Source organism: Myotis daubentonii, chromosome 10, assembly GCF_963259705.1.
Source record: "Myotis daubentonii chromosome 10, mMyoDau2.1, whole genome shotgun sequence".
NCBI classification, from domain to species: Eukaryota; Metazoa; Chordata; class Mammalia; order Chiroptera; family Vespertilionidae; genus Myotis; species Myotis daubentonii.
The window spans coordinates 86,261,512-86,280,613 of record NC_081849.1 but is presented as its reverse complement, the minus strand read 5'-3'; the positions used below and the strand labels follow the sequence as shown (position 1 = coordinate 86,280,613).

Sequence of the window (19,102 nt, the reverse complement as noted above, 5' to 3'; positions counted from 1 at the left end):
GGACGGGGGTGAGGTCGGCCCCTGCGGGGGGAGGGGGTCTTGGGGGGGCAGGAGGCCGGCTCAGCTGTCCTTGTCCACACCAGGACTCGGCGCCCACTCTCCCCTCCCCCATGGGCACTCTGGAGGTCCCTGCTCTTCCAGCCCCAGTTGTGAGGTGAGGTGGGCCATGGGACACTGCCGGCCTCTGTGGAAAGCCCCTCCCCCCGCAGCCACCTGACCCTGAACCCTGAGCCTGCAGCCGGGCCCCAGCATTTCCCCTGCAGGTCCCCGAGCCCCTCCTCGGGTCACGGTGCCTCACCTGCACGTCCAAGTCAAGTCTGGTGTGTTTTCAAATGGGTTCCTCAGGGCCTTGCACGCGGCCCAGCACCCCCAGGCGTCTGCAGACAGTCCCGGGCTGTGCGCTCCGTGTCCCAGGAGGGCAGAGCGGGTGGAACGTCTGAGCGCCGGTGGGCTCGGGCCCAGGGCAGGGTGGGGAGCCCTCTCTCTGCCAAGGGCCGTGTGGGTGTTTATACCATCATTCGAGGGCCATCCAGAATTCCCCACTTACTTTTGGTCAAACATTTAATTAACTCGCCCCAATGCCTGGGCAGACCAGACCCGGTGATTCCGTGGGCCTTCCACAGCCTGCAGGCTGGACGCTCCCCACCCGTCCAGAGGTTGGCCTCTGGCCGGATGCCCTCCCTCTCAGGCCTCAGTGTCCCCATCTGTAAACTGGGCAGCGTGGGAAGAACTGAGGGGCTGGTGGTCCCTGCATCTGGCCCTCAGCTTCCCTCCCTCCCCCTCCCGCACGCACACACACACACACACACACACACACACACACACCCCTGTCGCAGAGAGGCCACCACACAGGGCTCCTGGGAAATGGCGTTTATTGAGGTGCCAGAGCATGGCCCTGAGTCTCGCCGCAGCCTTTGTCACTCCTCTTTCTCGTCCCCGTGGGTGATGATGTAGCACAGGGACTTGTAGTCGATGTCCCCAGCCAGGTCCACGGGCGTCAGGGCGAACATCTGCTCCACCTGGAGAGGCAGCCGGCGAGGGAGGAGGGTACGCCTCGGTCCTCCGCCTTTGCAGGCCCAAACCAAAACTCTGAGCTAACATTTCCTGTTGTCTGACTTTGGGCAGCCTGGGGAGAGGGTGGGCCCCTAAGGGGCCATGGGTCAAATAGCCCCCTCTGGCCCCAGACACCCCTCTCTGTGCCACCTTCACCCCCAGTGAGCCCTCCTCCAGACACTGCACGTGCCCCTGCACACCCTCTCCCTGTGGACTGCACAGTCTTCACCCTCGGGGTCTCCACAGGGATGGCATCTCCTCTGGAGAGCTGGGCTCCAAGGCCAGGAGCCAGGCCCCTGAGGCTCCCCAGGGCCCCTGGGGTGATCCCCACGAAGGAGCCGGCGTCCTCACCTCGGCCTGAGAGAACTTGTCTGCCTGGGTCAGAAGCAGCTGCTTGAACCTGGGGAGTGAGGAGCAGTGGGAGCCTGGGGGTGGCCGCACGGCTCAGGGATGACGGCCCCGTGGTCCAGAGAGCAGGGAGGGCTCCAAATAAGGGCGGTCCCCCTCCAGGGCCTCCCCACAGCCTGGCCAGCTCCCACTTACTCGTCCTTGCTCACCACGCCCTTGCCACTGGGGTCGAACATTCGGAAGGCACTCAGGATGGCTTCCTCGGGGTCTGTTCCTGGGAGGCCGAGGGGCCGGGTGAGCACCCGTGGCCCAGCCTCCAGGTTCACCCAGGAGGAACCCCGGTGCAGGGAACCCTCCACACCCCAGAAGAGGTGGAAAGGGGTCTCCGGTGAGAGGGCCCTGAGGCTCAGAGAGGCCAAGAGGGAAGTCCTAAGGTGGACAGGTCTGGAGGGAGATTGGGATTTGGGAGCAGAGACTGAAGACACATTGGGTCTGGGTGGGGTCCAGGCGGGATGCGGGGGGCGGGGGAGGGGGGGGCGTTCAAGCTCACTGCCCTCCGGGGGATCCCGACCTGCCCTGCTCACCATTGAGCTTCTCGCCGAAGAGCGTGAGGAAGACGGTGAAATTGATGGGGCCTTTCCCCTCCTGCAGCATGGCATCCAGCTCCTCGTCCGGGACACTCACCTTCCCTGGGGTGGGGGGCAGAGGTGGATACAGGGACCCAGGTGTCCCAGGCAGGGCTCAGGCTGCCCTCCCCTCCTTCCAGCCAGAGGTGGAGAGCCAGAGGCAGCTGTGGGTGGGGGAGGTGGGGAGTACAGGGAGGAGGCGGCTCCCAGAGTGAGCAGGGGGCTCATGGGTGGGAGGGGGTGCTCACCCAGCTGGGAATAGGTCTCCCGAAGGTCCGACTTGCAGATGACGCCGTCACGGTTCTGGTCAATGCAGCTGAAGGCCTGGGGTGGGGGCCACGGTCTCCAGTGAGGGAGGCAGGGAGGGAGGGCTGGGTGTGGGAAGAGCAGGGCCAGGGGCCAGGACCACCTCCAGGGAAGGGGTGCGGGGCAGGTGCTGGGGCGGGGCACTCACCTCCTTGAACTCCTGGATCTGGGCCTGCTCGAACATAGAAAAGACGTTGGAAGAGCCTCGTTGGGCCTGCTTGGTGGCCGCGGCCTTGCCCCGGGTCCCCGCCTTCCTGCTGGCCTGCAACATTGTGGGTGGGGAGGGGTCCTCTCCAGGGCTCCCCCAAGATGCCCCATGCACACCCCAGAGCCCTCCCAGGAGAGCTGGGGTCAGGGTCCTCTCCCCACCCCTGGAGGCACAGAAGTCGCTGCCCTGCTCTCCCACCCCAAGGACAGCCCCAGGGTGCCACTGCCCTTGCCCCACCCTGGCCCTCACCATCCTCTCTCAGTGAGCTGGGCAGCCTGGTGGCCGAGGGGCCTGCAGCCTCCCTTATGTCTCAGCCTTATCACCTGCAGCACCAAATAAGGAGAGGAGGAGAGGACAGACCCAAACTTGGCAGCCCTTGCCTGGGCTCGGGGAGGACAGGGCCCCAGATTCCAGCCACATTCCAGTGACCCTCAGGCCCCTGACATGTAACACCCGGGTGTCCACCATCCGGGAGGCGTGGGCTCAGGCCTCCTGAGAGCAGAGAGCAGAGCAGGCTCTTGGCTGTCACCACTCACGGTGCTGAGTGATGGGCCCCTGTCACCTCCATCTGACTGTCCCTCCTGCAGTCCAGCCCAGACCTGCCCAGTCCAAGAGGACAGTGGGGGGAGGGGGAGGGCTGCCTGGGGGCCTGGGCCTGGAGGGCAGTGGTGGTCTCTGGCCGGGACTCCCAGAGGCCTTGGTGCAGAAGCTTGGCCCGGCTTCCGGCCAACCCAGAGGCAGGAGGCGGCCCTGAGCTGGCTGTGACCCCAAACAGAAGCTGCATGTGAGGCTTTCGGAACAGGGCCTGGACCCCAAACAGTCACTTTCCTCGCCCCCACCCCCCCATGAAAGTGGGTCATGAGCCCCTGATGCGAGCTCAACTGCTGAGTGAGGGGTCAGGACAAAGACAGCATGGCAAGCAGACCTGGAGCAGGAGTGGCCCTGCTGCCCCCTGCTGGGTGGGGCGAGGCCTGCAGGCGGCCCGGCTGCGGAGCAGGGCCGGTCCGCACCGCTTTTGTAGAACAAGGAAATATTTTAGGGCCCCTTCTTCCCACCCCTGAAACGAAATTGACACAGAGCACTTGAAAAATCAATGCCATGCCCTGCACTGTAGCCTCAGAACAGCTAGGCAGTAATTCCTGTCGAAGGGGACCCGATGCGTGGCCTCGGCCTGGACGGGGGGAGTGCATCAGCACGGGGAGTGGAGTAACAGAGCTGCAAGAAGCTGGTGCATAATTCAGAGGCCAGAGAGCTAGCGACCGGAGCAGCGCACCTGAGACCCAGGGAGCGAGAGGACAGCTTGGCACGGCCTGCTCACAACCACACCGTTGAGTTAAGCTCTGAATGAAGCCAGTCATCCCAGATTCGCTGGGGACTTTCTCTCACTGGAAACCATACGAATGTGTTTCTGTGTAAGTGGGTTTAGGTGTGGGACGGAGGGACCTCCTGTTGAGGCAGACCTGGGGCAGGACCAGCCCCCAGAGACCAGCCCTGCTTCCTCCTGGGCACTTCCTGGGGCTCCCGGAGGTTTGACCAGGGCATCCACACCCCAAATCCCACAGGCAGGTGGGGCCTGGGCACATCTAGGACCTCTGACACCACCCAGGTGGCATCAGTCCTGCTCCCACAGCCTGGTCTCTTGCTCCGTGTTCTGTCCGCCGCCCCCCGGCCCCCCCCCCCCCCATTGCTGGCCGGAGGAAATAACAAAGCAGTGTCTGCACACAGGTGACCACGTCTGTACACTGTCCCAAGTCCTTATGCACAGAAGTTAAAGAACGCGGACCAGGCCATGCTCTAAACTTTTAAAACTTTTAATTAAAAAAACCACCCAGTCCCATGTTGGGCATGAAGAGGCTGGTGGTCCCCTGGAGGCTGTGCTGGGTGCTGCTGGCTGGTGTGTGGCAGCCCCATGGCGGGGGTCCTCCTCTTCCTGGGTCCTTGACGGGCTGTGGGGGCTGGTCTCCGGTACCTCCTGTGAGCGCCCGGCCCTCAGGAGAGGCGGGGTGGGCGGGAAGAGGCTGCCGTCCCAGGCCTCCTGGGGCCTCCTCTCCACGCGGAGCTGGTCCCTGCCCCCCTCTCTCCAGGCAGAGCCCACCAGGCCTGGGTGGTCAGCAGCCCTGTGCCGTGGAGCCAGGCGGAGATCTGGCCAGGTCCCTGGGCTGCCTCCCCATGTGGGCGGAGTCCCAGGGAAGCCAGGCCACAGCAGGGTCCACAGGGCACCCCTCCCCAGAGCGGGGCCCAGGCAAGGCTGAACCAAGCCGGAAGCTCCAACTAAGTCCTGAGCGAGCCACTCCCTCCGGGTGGGGGTCCCAGCAGAAAGACAGGAGGCTGGGCGTCTCCATTTCTGCTCCTTGAGCCCCCAACCCAGGCAGGGCCGGGAGGCTGTCCCTCCCACTGACTCGGGAAGCCTGGCGTCTCCTTTGTGCCTTCCCAGCACCAGGCGGAGGCGGCTCGGGAGGCAGGCCAGGCTGGGGCGCCTGTGGGGAGTCTGTCCCCTGGAGCCTCCTCCGTGCCTGGCCGCCGCTGTCACTGGCCCAGCATGTACGCCTTCTTACAGGCCACCGCGGAGACCAGGGCGGCGCCGCGGCCGCTGCCGTCCTCCGACTGGATGAAGGTGATCTCGCAGCTGGGGGTCAGCCGGCGCACGCTGGCGTGGAACCGCTCCTTGAAGCTGCGCGGGGGAGGCCGGCTGAGGGCCCGCCTCCTGAGCTCCCCCCACCCCCGCGGCCTGCCCTGCCCCCTCCAGGGACTTGCCCTGCGTGCGCCCAGGGGCCCCTCCCCTGCCTGGGACCTGCGGGGAGGATGAGGTAGGAACCCTGGGACCCATGAGCAGCAAGAGAGCTGGGACAGTGTCCGCCCCGCCTCGTGGTTCCTGGGTGGAGACGGGCTGGGCTCTGCGCGGAGGACGCGCACCACGCGGGGCGGGGCCGGGGGCCGCCGGCTCACCTGGGGTGCAGCTTGTACACGGAGCCGTCCACGCCCACGGTGATGCGCATCACGTCCTCGCTGCGGCTCTCGCGCATGCGGTTGATGACCGCGGCCAGCCCCGCGGAGCACATGTGCGCGGCGCGCGTGGACACGCTCTCGCAGGCGCGGCGCACGAGGTCGCAGTCGGCGGCCGAGGGCCGCAGCCCCAGGGTGCGCAGGATGTTGTAGATCTGCTTGCGGTCGCCCGAGTCGCTGCGGGGCGGGAGGGGCGGGGAGGGCGTCGCTGGAGGGCCCGAGGACCCAGCCAGCCTGTCACCCACCGGCGGCTCCCCCCGCCCTTTCCCCGCCCCGTCCAGGCAGAGCGCTTGGGGCGCGGGGCCAGGGCCAGGAAAGGCTCGGGTCCGCCGGCGACGGGCAGTGACCGGGTCGTGACTCGTCCTGAAGCCCAGGGCCTCCGCGCTGGCGTGGGCGGCACCGTCGCGCCTGCCGCTGTCGCGTGGATGGAGTGACAGGAGCCACGGAGAGGACACGCCTCGGTGCGGCCCTGGGGACCGAGGCCACCGCCCCGTGGACCCTCCCCCCCGCGCACCTCTCCACCTGCGACACGAAGCGCGTCTCGAAGGCGCCGCGCGTGCGCAGCTGCTCCGAGGCCTCCCCGCGGAAGAGCAGGTCCTCGTCCACCAGCCTCAGCAGCACGAGCCGCACCAGCTCGCCCATGTACTTGCCGCCGATCAGCTTCTCGTACCTGGCGGAGGGCGGGCGGCGGGCGGTGGGCGGGGGCCGGGCACCAGCGCCCCCTCGCGGCCACGCGCCGCCGCCACACCTTCTCCAAACCCGGCTCCTGCTCGTGCGCTCGGCTAACGGGGACCCGGGGCCAGCCCCTCCGAGAGCGGCCTGGAACGGACCCGCGCTGGGTCCACGCGGCCTCCCACGGGCGACGGGGTGCTCTCGCACCGCCCGGGCATAGTTGGGAAATGAAGGCCCGGGCGCTGGGACCGCTCTGGGGCGCGCCCAGGGCAGGCGCGGCGCCGGCACGGCGTCTCCGCCGTGAGCCTCCGTGTTTCCTCCGGAGGCGCCCTGACTATCAGCCGCAGCAGTGTCTGCGGTCAGAGACCACGCCAACGCGGGAACCAGCAGGGCCTGGCCGCAGCGGGGTCCTAAGGTACCAAGATTCAGGGCCAGCCGTGCCCTGCGCACCGGCAGCAAACGCCACAAAACGCTGCATCGTGAAGCCGCTAACGTGGCGGGGGCGTCTCAGACCTCCCTACGCCTGTCGGGACGGAGCGGGGCCCCGGCGTATCTGCCCACAGCCCCCCTTTCTCAGGTCTACACGCTCACGGCCGGTTCACAGCGCGGCCCGACAGCGTGCGCGCTGGAGGAGCTGTCAGTCTGCGCCTCCCAGACCCGCTTAGAAACCAGCCCGTGATCTGCGTGGCCCTCCCGCGCCCGCGGGCGGTCTCACAGCTGCTGGCCCGGGTTCAGCGAGCTCTCGTCCACCGCGCGGTCGTACTCCAGCAGGAACTCGTCCAGCTCGCCCGCGTCCCCGAAGGCGCCCCACTCGGTGTTGACGCACATGCGGCCCTCTTCCCCCTCCACCAGCTCCACGTTGTGCATCTCCTCCATGTAGCAGGCGTTGCAGCCCGTGCCTGGGGGTGGGGGGTGGGGGGGGCGGCAGCGTCGGACCCACGGGACCGGCAGGGGCTGCGCTTCCCCAGCCGCCTCTCCTACACGTCCCACCCCTCCCCTCACCCCTCCCCATGCTCACCCCACCCCCTCTCCTGGATGCCCCAGCCCGCAGGAAGCCCAGGGCAGCCTTCCCTGCCCCCACCGCTCCCAGGCACACAGCACCTGTCCGCTGTATGGCTGCAGGTGGAGGGACCCACCCCTCTGGGCTGTCCCTCTTCCCCACCAGGGAAGGGGAACACCTCCTCCTCCCCCCCTTATCTGGCTGGTTGGGAGGATTGAGAGAAAAGTGTCAAATGTGCACAGTAGAGATGGGTGCTGGATGTTACGGTTTTGTCTATGCTCCACCCTTGTTTCCTGGCTTCTTCCATTCATACAGTTAAGCCGCTCTGTCTTGGGCTCTGTTTGGGGTGGGGGTGGGGGGGCGCCCTGAGGTAAGACACAGTGTGGGACCGGCTAGGGCAGGCTGGCCCTGGGTACGGTCAGACCTTCCAGGAAGAGATGACACCACTTTGCTTATTCTCTTCCACTTGGACAAATCCGTCTCATTTGGTCAATTTACCAGATAAAGTTTTTAATTAAATCTGATGGGCCAGGTGCAGGTGTGGCAGGCGTGCCATCTGATGCAGTGATGCAGTGTGACTGCTTCCCATCAGGACAGAGCTTGCATGGGGGCACCCCTGCCCTCCCCAAGCCTGCCCTGGGTGCTCAGGCCCCGCGCTGACTGTGGCCCTCACTCCTCAGGGCCTGAGGCCGAGGCCCCTGGACAGGGCAGGGCACGAGTCCTTACCCACAATCATGCCAACCTCACACTGGCGGTCTTCGTAGTAGCAGGAGATCATTGTGGCCACAGTGTCGTTCACCATCGCCACCACGTCCATCTCAAAGTCCTGCCAAGAGCACAGAAGGTGTGGGGCTGGGGCTGGGGGTCTCCGTTTAACCTGTCCTGGGCTGGCCCACCAAGGAGGGAGCGGAGACTCTCCCCGAGGGGACCCAGAAGGCCCTCCCTGACATGCTCGCCTGAGGGGGGAGGGGCCAGGGAACAGGTGCCTCCTCACCCCTCTCCGCTTGATGGCGTCTCGCAGGAGCCCCACAATGTTGTTCCCTTCTGCTCCGGAGGCCTTGAAGCCCTTGGTCCAGTTGAGCAGGATGCCCTGTGGGAGGAGGAGGACCTCGGTGGCCGCTGAGGAGGGCCGGGGCAGGTGTGAAGCGGGGAGCTCCCTTGGTCCCCAGACCCCACTTAGCGGGTGAGCAGACTGAGGCTCCCATAGTTTTGAGAGGTTTGATGACTACACAACTGCTCATGGTTCTGCAGAGCGGGTCCCAGCAATTTGAGGATGTTTGTGTAGTAAAGCCCAGAGATGTCCCCCCAGAGTGAGGGTGTGGGTCTGGAGTGGAGCAGCCTGTGTGTGAGCAGGGTTCCTCCCTCCTGTGGTGCACCCACTGCGCTCAGTGCACCCTGGGGGCTGGAAAACCTGCGCATGATGTCGCTCCTGCTGCTGCTGTGTGTGAGGTTTCATGTCACAGACGTGTGTGCTTGATGCATGCAGATACATGTAAAGGTAAGGTGTGCACACAACGGATGTGCTTGTGTTTGCACGTGTAATTGGCGTGTGTGTCATTGCCAAGCCTAAGGCAGGGTTCGGCCTCCGCCCGCACACCTCAGCCCCAGCACAGGGTCACCAGTGATGACACCGGCCTCCGGGGCGCCCAGCGCTGCCACTTCCCACCGGGCTGGCCACCGACCTCGGTTCCCTGCCCGGTCGTGGGGGTGTGAACTGGGTGATGTTATGGGGAGATCAAGGCAGACAGTGAAACCAGCCAGCGTTCGTTCCCACGGGGCCATGGATGCGGGCGACAGGCAGTTTCCCAACAGGGAGCTGTGTCTGAAGGCTGCACGGATGCCTTTCTCCCGGGTGCATGTCCGTCCCTCCCTCGTCTGTCCGTCTGTCTGGTGCCCCTTGCCCAGCCCCTGGGCCCCACCTTGTCGATGTCTTCGTGCCTCACGGGGAAGGAGAAGGTGAAGCCCAACGGCAGCTTCCTGTGCTTCATCTGGTGCTTGTCCAGGAAGTCGGAGATGCACTCGGAGACGTAGTCGAAGAGCTGGGAGCGCGTGGCCACAGCGGTGGGCGGCCACAGCCCCGTCCCCCCACCCAGAGCCTGCTCCGTGCCCCCAGCCCCCGGGGAGCCCCCAGCCCCCGGGGAAGCCAGCTCCACTGTGCGCAGTCCCTCCACTTATTGGGCCCTGAGCCTCCCCGAGAGCCCTGCCCGCGGCCACCCCAGGACAGGGTGGCTCAGTCATAGAAGACTATGACTTCTGTTTCCTCCAGGTGTCCTGGCCACCCCCTGAAGCTGTGGAGGACTGGCCCCCGCAGGTGGACAGGTGGGCCCTCACCCAGGTGGGGAGGTGCCCCTCCAGGACTAGAGCCTGAGGCCCCTCTCACCATCTCCGCGGTGCCCGTCATGGCGTCCTCGGGGATGCAGTACATCTGGTGCTTGGTCTTCACGCTCCAGTGGCCGGCCTCCCCCTCCCCCACCTTCACCAGCATCACCCGGAAGTTGGTGCCACCCAGGTCCAGCGAGAGGAAGTCCCCAACTTCTGCAGCCACAGGGAGAGGAGGAGGGAAGGCAGGAGGCCCAGGAGTACTGGACAAGGGGCTGCAATGCCAGACGTCTGGGGACACCACTTTCAACAGGGGGGAGGGGGGCAAAGGTGAACTGGGAAGTCCATGAGAACCCCCAGCTTTGAACTGAAGTCACCCCCAGTCTAGAGCTCAACTGAAAAACTAGTGAAATGGCCCAGACTCAGGACTGGGGGCGGGGAGGGGGGCAAGTGACCACAGGGAGTACTTCCCCAGTGAGATGGGAAGAGCCAGGTCCCGAGGCCACGGTGAGCCTGCAAACCCAGGTGAGGGTCGTCCTGTCGGGGGCCCAGCCTCTGGGGGCCTGATTCCAGGCTGCCTGGGCCAGAGCTCTTGGAGGGGCCTGGGACAGCTGCCCACGGGGTGGCCCCACCCTCGCCCTGCAGTACCTGAGCCTTCGGGGGTGGAGCGTACGTAGGTGGGCAGCATCTTCACGCTGGCCTCCTGGTGAGTCTCCAGCCTCAGGCCTCGGTCCATCTCCTTCTGCATCCGCCTCATCACCTTCTTCAGGTCCTCCTCCTGCAGTCGGAACTCCGCCAGGATCTGCTCTGCCTGCACCGGGGAGGGGAAGGCTGGGTACTGGGCACTCCCCACTCACACGAGCATCTCCTTTGCTCTGGCCCTGGTCCGGGGTGATGACTCAAATCACCACAGTTAAAAACAGCTCAGCAATTAGAGCCTCACGGATGGGCTGGGGTCCAGGGTGAGGGCAGAGGGCAGATGCGGGAGGTGAGGCGGGGAGAGGCGCTAAGCAGGAGGGCGGGTGAGGCCAGGGCAGCCTGTCTGAAGGGCGAGGGGCGGCGGCATTACTGGGTGAGGGACGCAGTCACTCCCGCTCCAGGGCTGACACTAAGGGCGTGAAGGGACGGTGTGCACACTGGCCAGAAGGACAGTCAGGGCAGCTGAGAGCACTGCTGTCCAAAGCGTGGCAGGCTCTGTGGCCATGGGGGTCCCCGTGCACTGACAGGAGCGAGGCCTGTGCAGCCAGTGGCACCTTCCCTGCGAGTGCGATGGCCTGGCGGGGTCTCCTCCTGAACCTCCTGGGGTGTGGCCGGCCCCTCCTGAACCAGCTGCCCGTGCCCATGTGCCCCCAGTGACCGGACCTTGCTCTGCTCCGCGTGTGGGTGGTTGGCTCCCGCCCACCTTGCACAATAGTGCACCTTCCTGAGAGGAGGCCGCTTGGATTCGCTGGCTCTTTGGACCCAGAGGAAAGGAGATACTTGATAAGAGCTGTGGGTCTCCTCCATGCAGGCGCTGGGAATCCAGCCCAGGTAGGGAGTAGCATATGGAAGGCAGGCAGGCCCTCCCCAGGCCCAGGGACCAGCCTGTGATTGGGCTCAGACAGTGGCGGGTGAAGGAAGCCTGGTTTAGCAGGAGAAGGAAGGTCAGTGCCCCCTGAGGCTGTGAATGCAGCTGTCCCACAACCAGGAGGAGCCGCGGTGGAAGGGAAAGCTGCTAGCAAACCACAGATGGGGGAGAGGAGCAGACACCCCCCCCCCAGGTGTGGCTATGGGAGGGTCTCCGGTTTCCTGCGGCCTGGGCACTCCCAGTGGATGCATGTCCTGACGCAGGAGCCGTGCCGCCTATCAGGACCACAGGACTCACATGGAGACCCAGGGACAGTCACAGAGGGCGGGCTGACAAAGCACACGAGCACACATGCAGATTCGAGCACCAGTGTTTGCCGAGTGGGCGCAGCCCGCAGCTCCTGGCACTCAGGAGGCCAGTGTCCTCAGCCCAAGCCGACCACTCTGCCTCCTCTGTCTGTCTTTTTGTTGTGGTTGTTGATCCTCACCCGAGGATATTTTTTCCGTTGATTTTTAGAGAATGGAAGGGAGGGAGACAGACAAACATTGGTGTAAGAGAGACACATTGATTGGTTGCCTCCCACATGCACCCCAACCGGCGCTGGGGAGGTATATGCCCTTGACGGGAATTGAACCCTTGACCCTTCAGTCCACATGCCGACACTCTAACCACGGAGCACCGGCCAGGGCTCCTCTGTCTGTCATGCTCTCATAGGGACAATACCCCAGACCCTGAGCTGGGTGCTCCATACAAACTCATGCCTGCCTGTGGCCCAGCATGTGGGAGGCCCGGGCCTCTGCCCGCCTCCTAAATCGGGAAAGGCTCAAGAAGCCATGCACCTGCTGAAACCGGTTTGGCTCAGTGGATAGAGCGTCGGCCTGCGGACTGAAAGGTCCCAGGTTCGATTCCGGTCAAGGGCATGTACCTGGGTTGCGGGCATATCCCCAGTAGGAGATGTGCAGGAGGCAGCTGATCGATGTTTCTCTCTCATCGATGTTTCTAACTCTCTATCTCTCTCCCTTCCTCTCTGTAAAAAATCAATAAAATATATTAAAAAAAAAGAAGCAAAAAAACCTTTAAAAAAAAAAAAAGAAGCCATGCACCTGCCCCAGGACAGAACTATTCCCAGGGACCAACTATAAGCCACTCACAGGCTCTACGCCATGTGACCCAGGTCCTGGGAGGCCCTGCCCACGGGCCCCTCTGACCTGAAGCCTGCCCTGACTCAAGGCTCCACTTTCTCCCAGCTCACGCACACCTGCTGGGCCACCAGGTGAGGAGGAAGTAGTTGCACTTTGCAGACCCGCCTCCCATGCCCCTGAATTGGTGCAGCCCTTAAGTGCATCCGGATTAACCGTGGAAGGATGCCAACAGTGACTAATGGAGAGGGTGGTAGGCTAGTTCGGGGTGTGGGTCACTCATTGACTTCATGTCTGAGTCCCTGAGTTGTGCTCCATCTGAGGGTACAAAAGTGACTGGGTTTTGGTCCCCAAGGAGCTTACAATCCTGGAGGAGAGAGCAGACAGCTGTACAGATGGACACCGGACGCTTGCATCCTTAGGGAGCTCAGAAGAGACCAGTGGGGTCACAGAGGCCGAGGACAGGGTCCTCAAGATCCTTCCTGCCGTCCTGGTGCCGAGGGGTGGCCCGGGAAGAGGGACCTTCCCAGAGGGACCGCAGGACAGTGCCAGAGCATTGGCAGAAGTGCAGGGGTTTAGAGTGGCCTGAACTGGATGCAGGCAGAGGGGCTGTGGTCAGCAGTGTTTGGGCTGAAGAGGGCATCTGGGTTTGAGTGCAGACCCTTCCAGATGAGTAACCATGACAACACCAAATACACGAAGTGTGGCTCCCAGCCAGAGCAGGGCTCCCAGGAGCATGCACCCCCTCAAAGGGGCGCAGCAAAATAAATGGGCGTTGGTGAGCAAAGCAGGCTCCCAAGAGGCCAAACCCAACAAAACAGAGATAGAGTGCACCCACAAAGACTAGAATAAAAGAATCCTATACAATAGAGGGAATATGCAAATTGACCATCACTCTGTCACAAAGATGGCTGCGCCCTCAGTGGAAGGTGGGGGGCGTTCCATAACACAAGATGGCTGCTCCCACAGCGGAGGCCAAGCCTTAATGAGCCTTAATGAGCAATTAGCAGGGACCTGAGGCCACACCCCCTGCCTGTCAGGCTTGACAAGGGTGGGACCGGCCGGGTCTGGATCTAGCCCAGCCGTGGGCAAACTACGGCCCGCGGGCCGGATCCGGCCCGTTTGAAATGAATAAAACTAAAAAAAAAAAAAAAAAAAAAGACCGTACCCTTTTATGTAATGATGTTTACTTTGAATTTATATTAGTTCACACAAACACTCCATCCATGCTTTTGTTCCGGCCCTTCGGTCCAGTTTAAGAACCCATTGTGGCCCTCGAGTCAAAAAGTTTTCCCACCCCTGATCTAGCCCAATGTTGGGGGGCTGGCTGGGTCTGGGCGCACGTGGGTGGGTGGGTACTTGACTCTGGGTGCCGTGGTGTGGTGTGCCCCAGACTCTGACAGGAGGAAGATTTTCATATGCATTTTACAAATTTTCTTTGATCTCTGACACTTCTATTATAGAGAAAGGGCAAATAGCAATATTAAAATATTTCCTCTAATTAATCCCCTTTTAATGTGCATGAATTTCATGCACCAGGCCTCTAGTCAAGAATGATAAAAGCAGAAACAAATCACACAGAAAACACAAGTGAAACAACAGTTAACTCAATGAACAAATCCCACACCCAATTCTTTAAAAGACCAATAAAAGAGCAAACATGTGGGCCGACCAAGGATGAAAGACAGCAACAAGCAAAAGGCACAGATATTCACAGATGAAGTGTGACCAGTCTGAGAGACCATTTCCTTTCCTCTGGCCCCCGCCCCAGCCTGCGCCCACTGAGAGCTGGAGAGGAAGACACGGCAGGGACACCAGGTAGGGCACCACCAACAGCCAAGGCCAAGAGGCTGGCAGAGGGCAGCTCAGGGCCCTGGCCTGGGGTAGCCAGAGTGGCAGCGGATGTCGTGTTTCCTGAGCCTCCAGCTACAGGCTGTTGGCACTCGGACTCCCCTGTGCCCAGGAGTTCGGAGACAGGATGGATGTGGAGGGGTAAGAAGCATTTACAACGCAAGTCCCAGGCGGTGGGGGCTGGGGTCTCGAGGGACCCCAGGGACGAGTCTCCCTGCCAATACCTTTCCATCCTGAGGCTCTAGTGGTGGCTCATGAGTGCCCTTCACTCTGCTGTGGGCCTGGCCTGGCCTTGGCAGGGAGCCGGGGTGGGGGTGGGGGCTGGGGCACAGGAGGGGCGGGGCCAGCACTTCACATGGCTGAGTGTACCATGAGCTTCCTTCCCTGTGGGCAGAAGCATGGGCTTGGTTACTGGAAAACTAGAGGTCTGCCCACAATATTCCTTCTCTCTGTTATAGTTTCTAAGTATTTAACGGGCGATACATTGGCCAGAAGTTGAGTACGACATTGTGTGTGTGTGTTTAGGAGACACCCACCACTGCATTGTAACCAACTGAAATCTCTGCCTGCCCATCAGTGGGTTTCTGGGGGCTGTCTTTTAATCCTCACCTATGGTCATGGTTATTGATGAGAGAGAGAGAGAGAGAGAGAGAGAGAGAGAGAGAAACATCCATCAGTTGCCTCCTGTACGTGCCCCAGCTGGGGATGGAACCCCAGCCTAAGTGTGTGTCCTGACTGGAATGAATCCCGAACCTTTTGCTGTACCAGGAAACGTTCCCAAGGGAGCCCCCGGCCAGGGCTGGGCTACCCTAACAGCCAGCTGTCACTGAGTCTCATGGCCTTGTTCTTTACCACTTTATGCATTCACGTTTCTCAGAGTTTGTTCAGGGAACACCACGCCTGCTGGTGAGCCTGGGGGGCTGCAGGGACGGGGAGCAGGGGGTGCTCCCCAGGCATGCCTGACCCGTGTGCCCAGAAAGGGGCCTGGGGTCCACCAGCTGGGACGGCGCTGCTCCAGGCTCTGCTCTGGCCAAATCCAGGAGCCCGTGGGCGGGGCCACAGGGCACACCTGATGCGTGCGACACCGTTTCCCGGAGCCTGCCTGTGGGTAAACATCATGGGCACGGAGGGGCCAGCCAAGGGGGGGTTCTCTGTGTTCTGGAAAGGAGTGTGTCACGGCGGCGTGAAATCCGCTCCCCAGTCTCTGCTGCAGGGCTTTCCAGCACTTCGTTCACCGGGCAGCCTTCTGAGCAGGAGCCCGTGCACCCTCTCCTCTTTCCCCGCCGCCGCCAGGCACACTGGGGGGTCTCACCCACACGACAGCCGGGGGCCTTTTCAGAGGGGACACTGAGGCCTGGAGGGACTTTGTTTCCAAAGGCTACTGCGCTGGGAACGGAAGAGCCGCCCCGCGTGGGTGCAGGTGCTAGATGTGGAGGCGGCCTTCGCTCCCCTGGGCCGGGTCAGTTCTGCTCTCTGGGGCGCGCTCAAAGGGGCTGCTTCACTTCTGCCACCCCTTCCCTCCCGGGGCAGGGGGTGGGGCAGCTGGACCCATCCAGGTCTGTCACCGCTGCCGGGTGGATGGTCAGAGGCTGCGGCCTCTGCAGGGGGGCCAGCTCAGCAGGGAGGGGGGGGTAGGTGGGCTTGTGCAGAGCTGGCTGACCTGCTCCTGCCCACGGGGAGCTTGTCCCCCACACAGGGTCTTCTCACACTCCCTCCGAGCTGGCCCGTCCCAGCACACCTGCTGGCCTTTCCTGCAGAGGCAGGAAGCAGGGCAAGCACAGGGCGTCACCCCCTTGCTGAGCCTCCTTCTTCCTGGGGGCAAAGTGCCGGGCAGCCTGAGGGCCAGAACGGAGGGTGGTCAGCTCCTTCCAGGCTACAGACCGAATTGTGTGCCCAAATCCACACCGAGGCCTTAACCGAAATGTGATGGTATTTGCAGGTGGGGCTTTGGGAGGGGATCAGGGTTAGAAGAGGTCATGAGGGTGGGGCCCCGAGAGGAGATTAGTGTCCTATGAGAAGACGGAGAGCTGGCGCCCCTCATTCCCCTCACTGCACCGCCCCCCACCCCCATGAGGACACAGTTGGGAGTTGGCATCTGCAAGCCCGGAAGAGGCCACACCAGGACTGGCCACTCTGGCCCTGACCTCGGACTCTAGTCTCCGGAGCTGTTACTTATGCTGCTGCGTCCACAGAATTTGTTATGGTGCCGGAGCCAACTAACACACGGCCAACTGGACATGCTTTGAGCCTCTGTGTCTCCCAGGCTCCAGGTACTCGTGGGGAGGGTTGGACCAGCAGGAGGGTCCAGTGAGGAGTGGGGGAGTCCAGACCAGGATCGCAACGGGTCCCCAGGGCCCAGTTTTAGGACAGCATCAGTGGGCGCAGACCTGCCCCCAAGGAGTTCTAGAAACTGTTCGGAGCTGACATCTATGTGGTCAAGCCCTGTGGCCACACAGCTCTGCAGGATATAGAAGGATGACCACAGGTAAGGCCTGGAGGTCAGTACAGGTAAGAAGGACCACAGAAGCGGACGAGAAACCAGCAGCACTTAGGTTCGCTCCAAAGCACAATTTTTTGCATTAAAATAGTATTGATCTTGATGATGGACGCTTTTGTTGCCTCACTGATGCACGTGCCTCACTCTGCTCAGCCGGGACCAGGGTGTCGGTGACCCTCGGCGGCTGCAGGCAGCCTGGCTCCTGGCTAGGACCTGCACCCCTCCCTCGGGAGCAGAGACGGTCTGCCCAGTGGAGCCCCGTGTCCCCTGGACACACAGGAAGGGACAGGGGCCAGCCCGCATCTGGGAATGGGTTCCCTATGGTAGCCACAGCCCCTCACACTCTTGCCACGCCATCTCCCTGCTCGTCACAAAGACACCCCCCACCCCGTCCTCCTCAGGTGGCCACTGGGCTGTCTCCAAATCCTGACGGCATGGGGACCCCGGGCAGGGCCTGCCCGCCTGGCTTCCTGCTGGGGCACCTGCCTGGGCTGGCGGTTTTCTCCTGACATCATCAGCTCTGCCAGCAGCAGAAGCAGTGCCGTTTGTGCTGACCTTGTTGTTTCAGAGGAGGAGGAGGCGTGTGAGGTGAGAATCATGTCGCAGGGAAGGACCAGGCCTCTCTGGGGCCCCCACTGCACCCCAGCCGGCCGCTCGCCCTGGGGCCTGCCCTTCTCCTTGCTCACTACTTGGGCTGGATTTCTCTCTGTTTTGGAAAAAGTAACTGATCTCTGCTCCTCCCAGGAGGGAACGGCCCTCGGGCTCCCCGCGAAGAGATTCCTTCGAGGACGAGGACGTGTGGGCTCCTGAGGCCTGTGTCGTGTCTGCTGAGCACTGTCTCAGGACAGGGCTGCTGGTCTTCCACTGAGACCCCAGGCTCTAAACTCCCCAGACCCCAAACCAGCATCAGCCGCTTCCCGGACCTCTGGCCGCCTACCTTCCAGGCCTCCGGCTGGAGTCTGGAGCAGGGAGGGGCCTGGTCTGCGGGGAGGAAGGGTCTTTCTGCCCAACACAGTGGGTGCCCAGGACTCCCTCCCAGCAGGGCTTCCCTGCGGAGCCTGAGCATCAGTCAGCTTCTGAGCGGCAGGCGCGTGTCCGAGCTAAACCCACCCCTGGGTGCGGGGACCTGGGACAGAGGCTTCCAGAGCCAGAGGAGGCGCAGCTACCTTTTCCTTCTTGGCGGTCTCCATCCCGGCACCGTCATCCGGCATCCGCACCGCAGCCCGCTCCTGGGGGCTGGGACCCCTCCGCCTTTCCAACAGGTTTCGGAGCAGGACTGCCCGAGGCTTCTCCCAACCAGGGGTTGGCTGGCCTGGGCGCCTGGGCCGCTATGGTCCCCCTCCGGCTGGGTTCTGGCTGGCGCTTCAGTCACAGAGTTTCCTCCTTTTCATCGTTCCCAGCAAGCCCACCAGCCTCGTCTTCAGGGCTGCACCCGGGACCCTTGCCCACAGAGGCCTGGTCAGGCCGGGTGTGGCCGGGGCAGGGCCATCGCTGGGCGCCGCTCAGCTCTCAGGCTGTGCTGAGCTGTGCTGCGGCTCGGCCTCCAACAGACTCAGCAGAAACGCTGCTGTCCCCTCGGTGCTGGGGACAGCATTTGAGCAATTAGGCTGAAGGTGACTGTTTCTCTCACACCCTAACCTGCTTCCCGGAGCTCAGCTGCCACCCAACACTTCCTGCGGAGACCAGGTGTGCGGTGAATTCTCCTGGGGGGGGGGGGGGCGTCCTGCTGGGGAAAAGGCAGCGCTGCCATGGCAACCAGGAGCAGGGCCTCCGCAGGGCTGGCGGCTGGTCATTAGAGCTGCCATGCAGAAAACGGGCTGAAGGCAAAAGGCCTCCATCCCCATCACCATAGCAACAGCCCAACGGCCTTGTCACCAGACTTGGCCACCTGTTCAGCTCCCCAGGCCGGGCCACACCCTAATGAGCAGGGGCCCTGAGAGTCGGGAACCAGAGGAGAGGGAGTGGGCAGCCCGGCCCCGCGCGGCCACCCGTGCTCAGAGGGCCCGCGAGCCCGCAGCTGCCTTCGTGGCTAGTCTTGTAGCCTCAGCCTCGCCCAGGGGGGACCTGAGCGGCTTGGAAGGTGGTGGAGCTCCGCTCGGTGCAGAGGAGCGTGTCCAGCCAGCGCACAGGAGCCGGACTCCCGGGGCCCAGCACGCAGACGTCGACGCCCCTTCCCCGCAGCCTGCGGCCCGGGACCTGCGGACTCGGGGACCAGGCGTGAAGCTACACGGAATTCCGGGTCCCCTCCGTCCCGACGCTTCCCCCCGGGGGTGGGCGTGTGTCCTGACTACGAGCGCCATTTGCCACCAAGGGCGCGAGGGGACTGCCGCCCGCCCTCCGCGGACCGAGCAGCATCTCCACCGCGCAGCCAGGAGGCGGCCTGGGACTGGACGATCCGGGGACTCGGGGCGGCTCGGGGGGGACCCGGGGGACGCGGGGGACGGGGGTGGGGGGACGCGGGACCGCCCTGCGGGGCGGGGCCGGGAACACGCGCATGCGCACGCGCGCACACC

The 19,102-nt window shown here is 63.4% G+C and overlaps 2 protein-coding genes across 5 annotated transcripts; both read right to left on the bottom strand.

The window, feature by feature from the left end:
• Positions 1 to 855: 855 nt before the first annotated feature.
• Positions 856 to 2,752, bottom strand: MYL7 (myosin light chain 7). 2 transcript variants are annotated; one of them, XM_059656189.1, is made up of 6 exons: positions 2,482 to 2,752; positions 2,276 to 2,351; positions 1,986 to 2,090; positions 1,597 to 1,675; positions 1,405 to 1,453; positions 856 to 1,019 (listed from the first exon to the last, which is right to left on the bottom strand). In XM_059656189.1, the coding sequence occupies exons 1-6, from the start codon at positions 2,602 to 2,604 to the stop codon at positions 918 to 920; spliced, it is 534 nt and encodes a 177-aa protein (XP_059512172.1). In that variant the 5' UTR covers positions 2,605 to 2,752; the 3' UTR covers positions 856 to 917. The 2 variants fall into 2 exon arrangements, with proteins under 2 accessions (XP_059512172.1, XP_059512171.1); XM_059656188.1 differs by lacking the exon at positions 856 to 1,019 and having other exon boundaries at positions 1,029 to 1,453.
• Positions 2,753 to 4,336: 1,584 nt separating this feature from the next.
• GCK (glucokinase) lies at positions 4,337 to 19,027 on the bottom strand. 3 transcript variants are annotated; one of them, XM_059655997.1, is made up of 10 exons: positions 17,756 to 19,027; positions 10,184 to 10,346; positions 9,597 to 9,838; positions 9,136 to 9,255; positions 8,211 to 8,306; positions 7,943 to 8,042; positions 6,932 to 7,115; positions 6,059 to 6,214; positions 5,488 to 5,721; positions 4,337 to 5,212 (listed from the first exon to the last, which is right to left on the bottom strand). In XM_059655997.1, exons 1-10 carry the CDS (start codon positions 17,798 to 17,800, stop codon positions 5,068 to 5,070), a joined length of 1,485 nt encoding a protein of 494 aa, XP_059511980.1. In that variant the 5' UTR covers positions 17,801 to 19,027; the 3' UTR covers positions 4,337 to 5,067. The 3 variants fall into 3 exon arrangements, with proteins under 3 accessions (XP_059511980.1, XP_059511981.1, XP_059511982.1); XM_059655998.1 differs by having other exon boundaries at positions 6,067 to 6,214; XM_059655999.1 differs by having other exon boundaries at positions 9,597 to 9,751.
• Between the last annotated feature and the right edge of the window lie 75 nt (positions 19,028 to 19,102).

Bases quoted from the DNA above. Each gene is read 5' to 3' on its own strand.
- MYL7 (XM_059656188.1), bottom strand. From the start codon at position 2,604: ATGTTGCAGGCCAGCAGGAAGGCGGGGACCCGGGGCAAGGCCGCGGCC. The intron at 1,676-1,985 runs GTGAGCAGGGCA...TCGGCCTCCCAG, and splicing joins CTTCGGCGAGAAGCTCAATG to GAACAGACCCCGAGGAAGCC. The intron at 1,454-1,596 runs GTAAGTGGGAGC...CTCACTCCCCAG, and splicing joins GGCGTGGTGAGCAAGGACGA to GTTCAAGCAGCTGCTTCTGA.
- GCK (XM_059655997.1), bottom strand. From the start codon at position 17,800: ATGCCGGATGACGGTGCCGGGATGGAGACCGCCAAGAAGGAAAAG. The intron at 10,347-17,755 runs GTAGCTGCGCCT...TCCCCGGTGCAG, and splicing joins AGACCGCCAAGAAGGAAAAG to GCAGAGCAGATCCTGGCGGA. The intron at 6,215-6,931 runs GTGAGACCGCCC...GCCCTCCGCCAG, and splicing joins CTGAACCCGGGCCAGCAGCT to GTACGAGAAGCTGATCGGCG.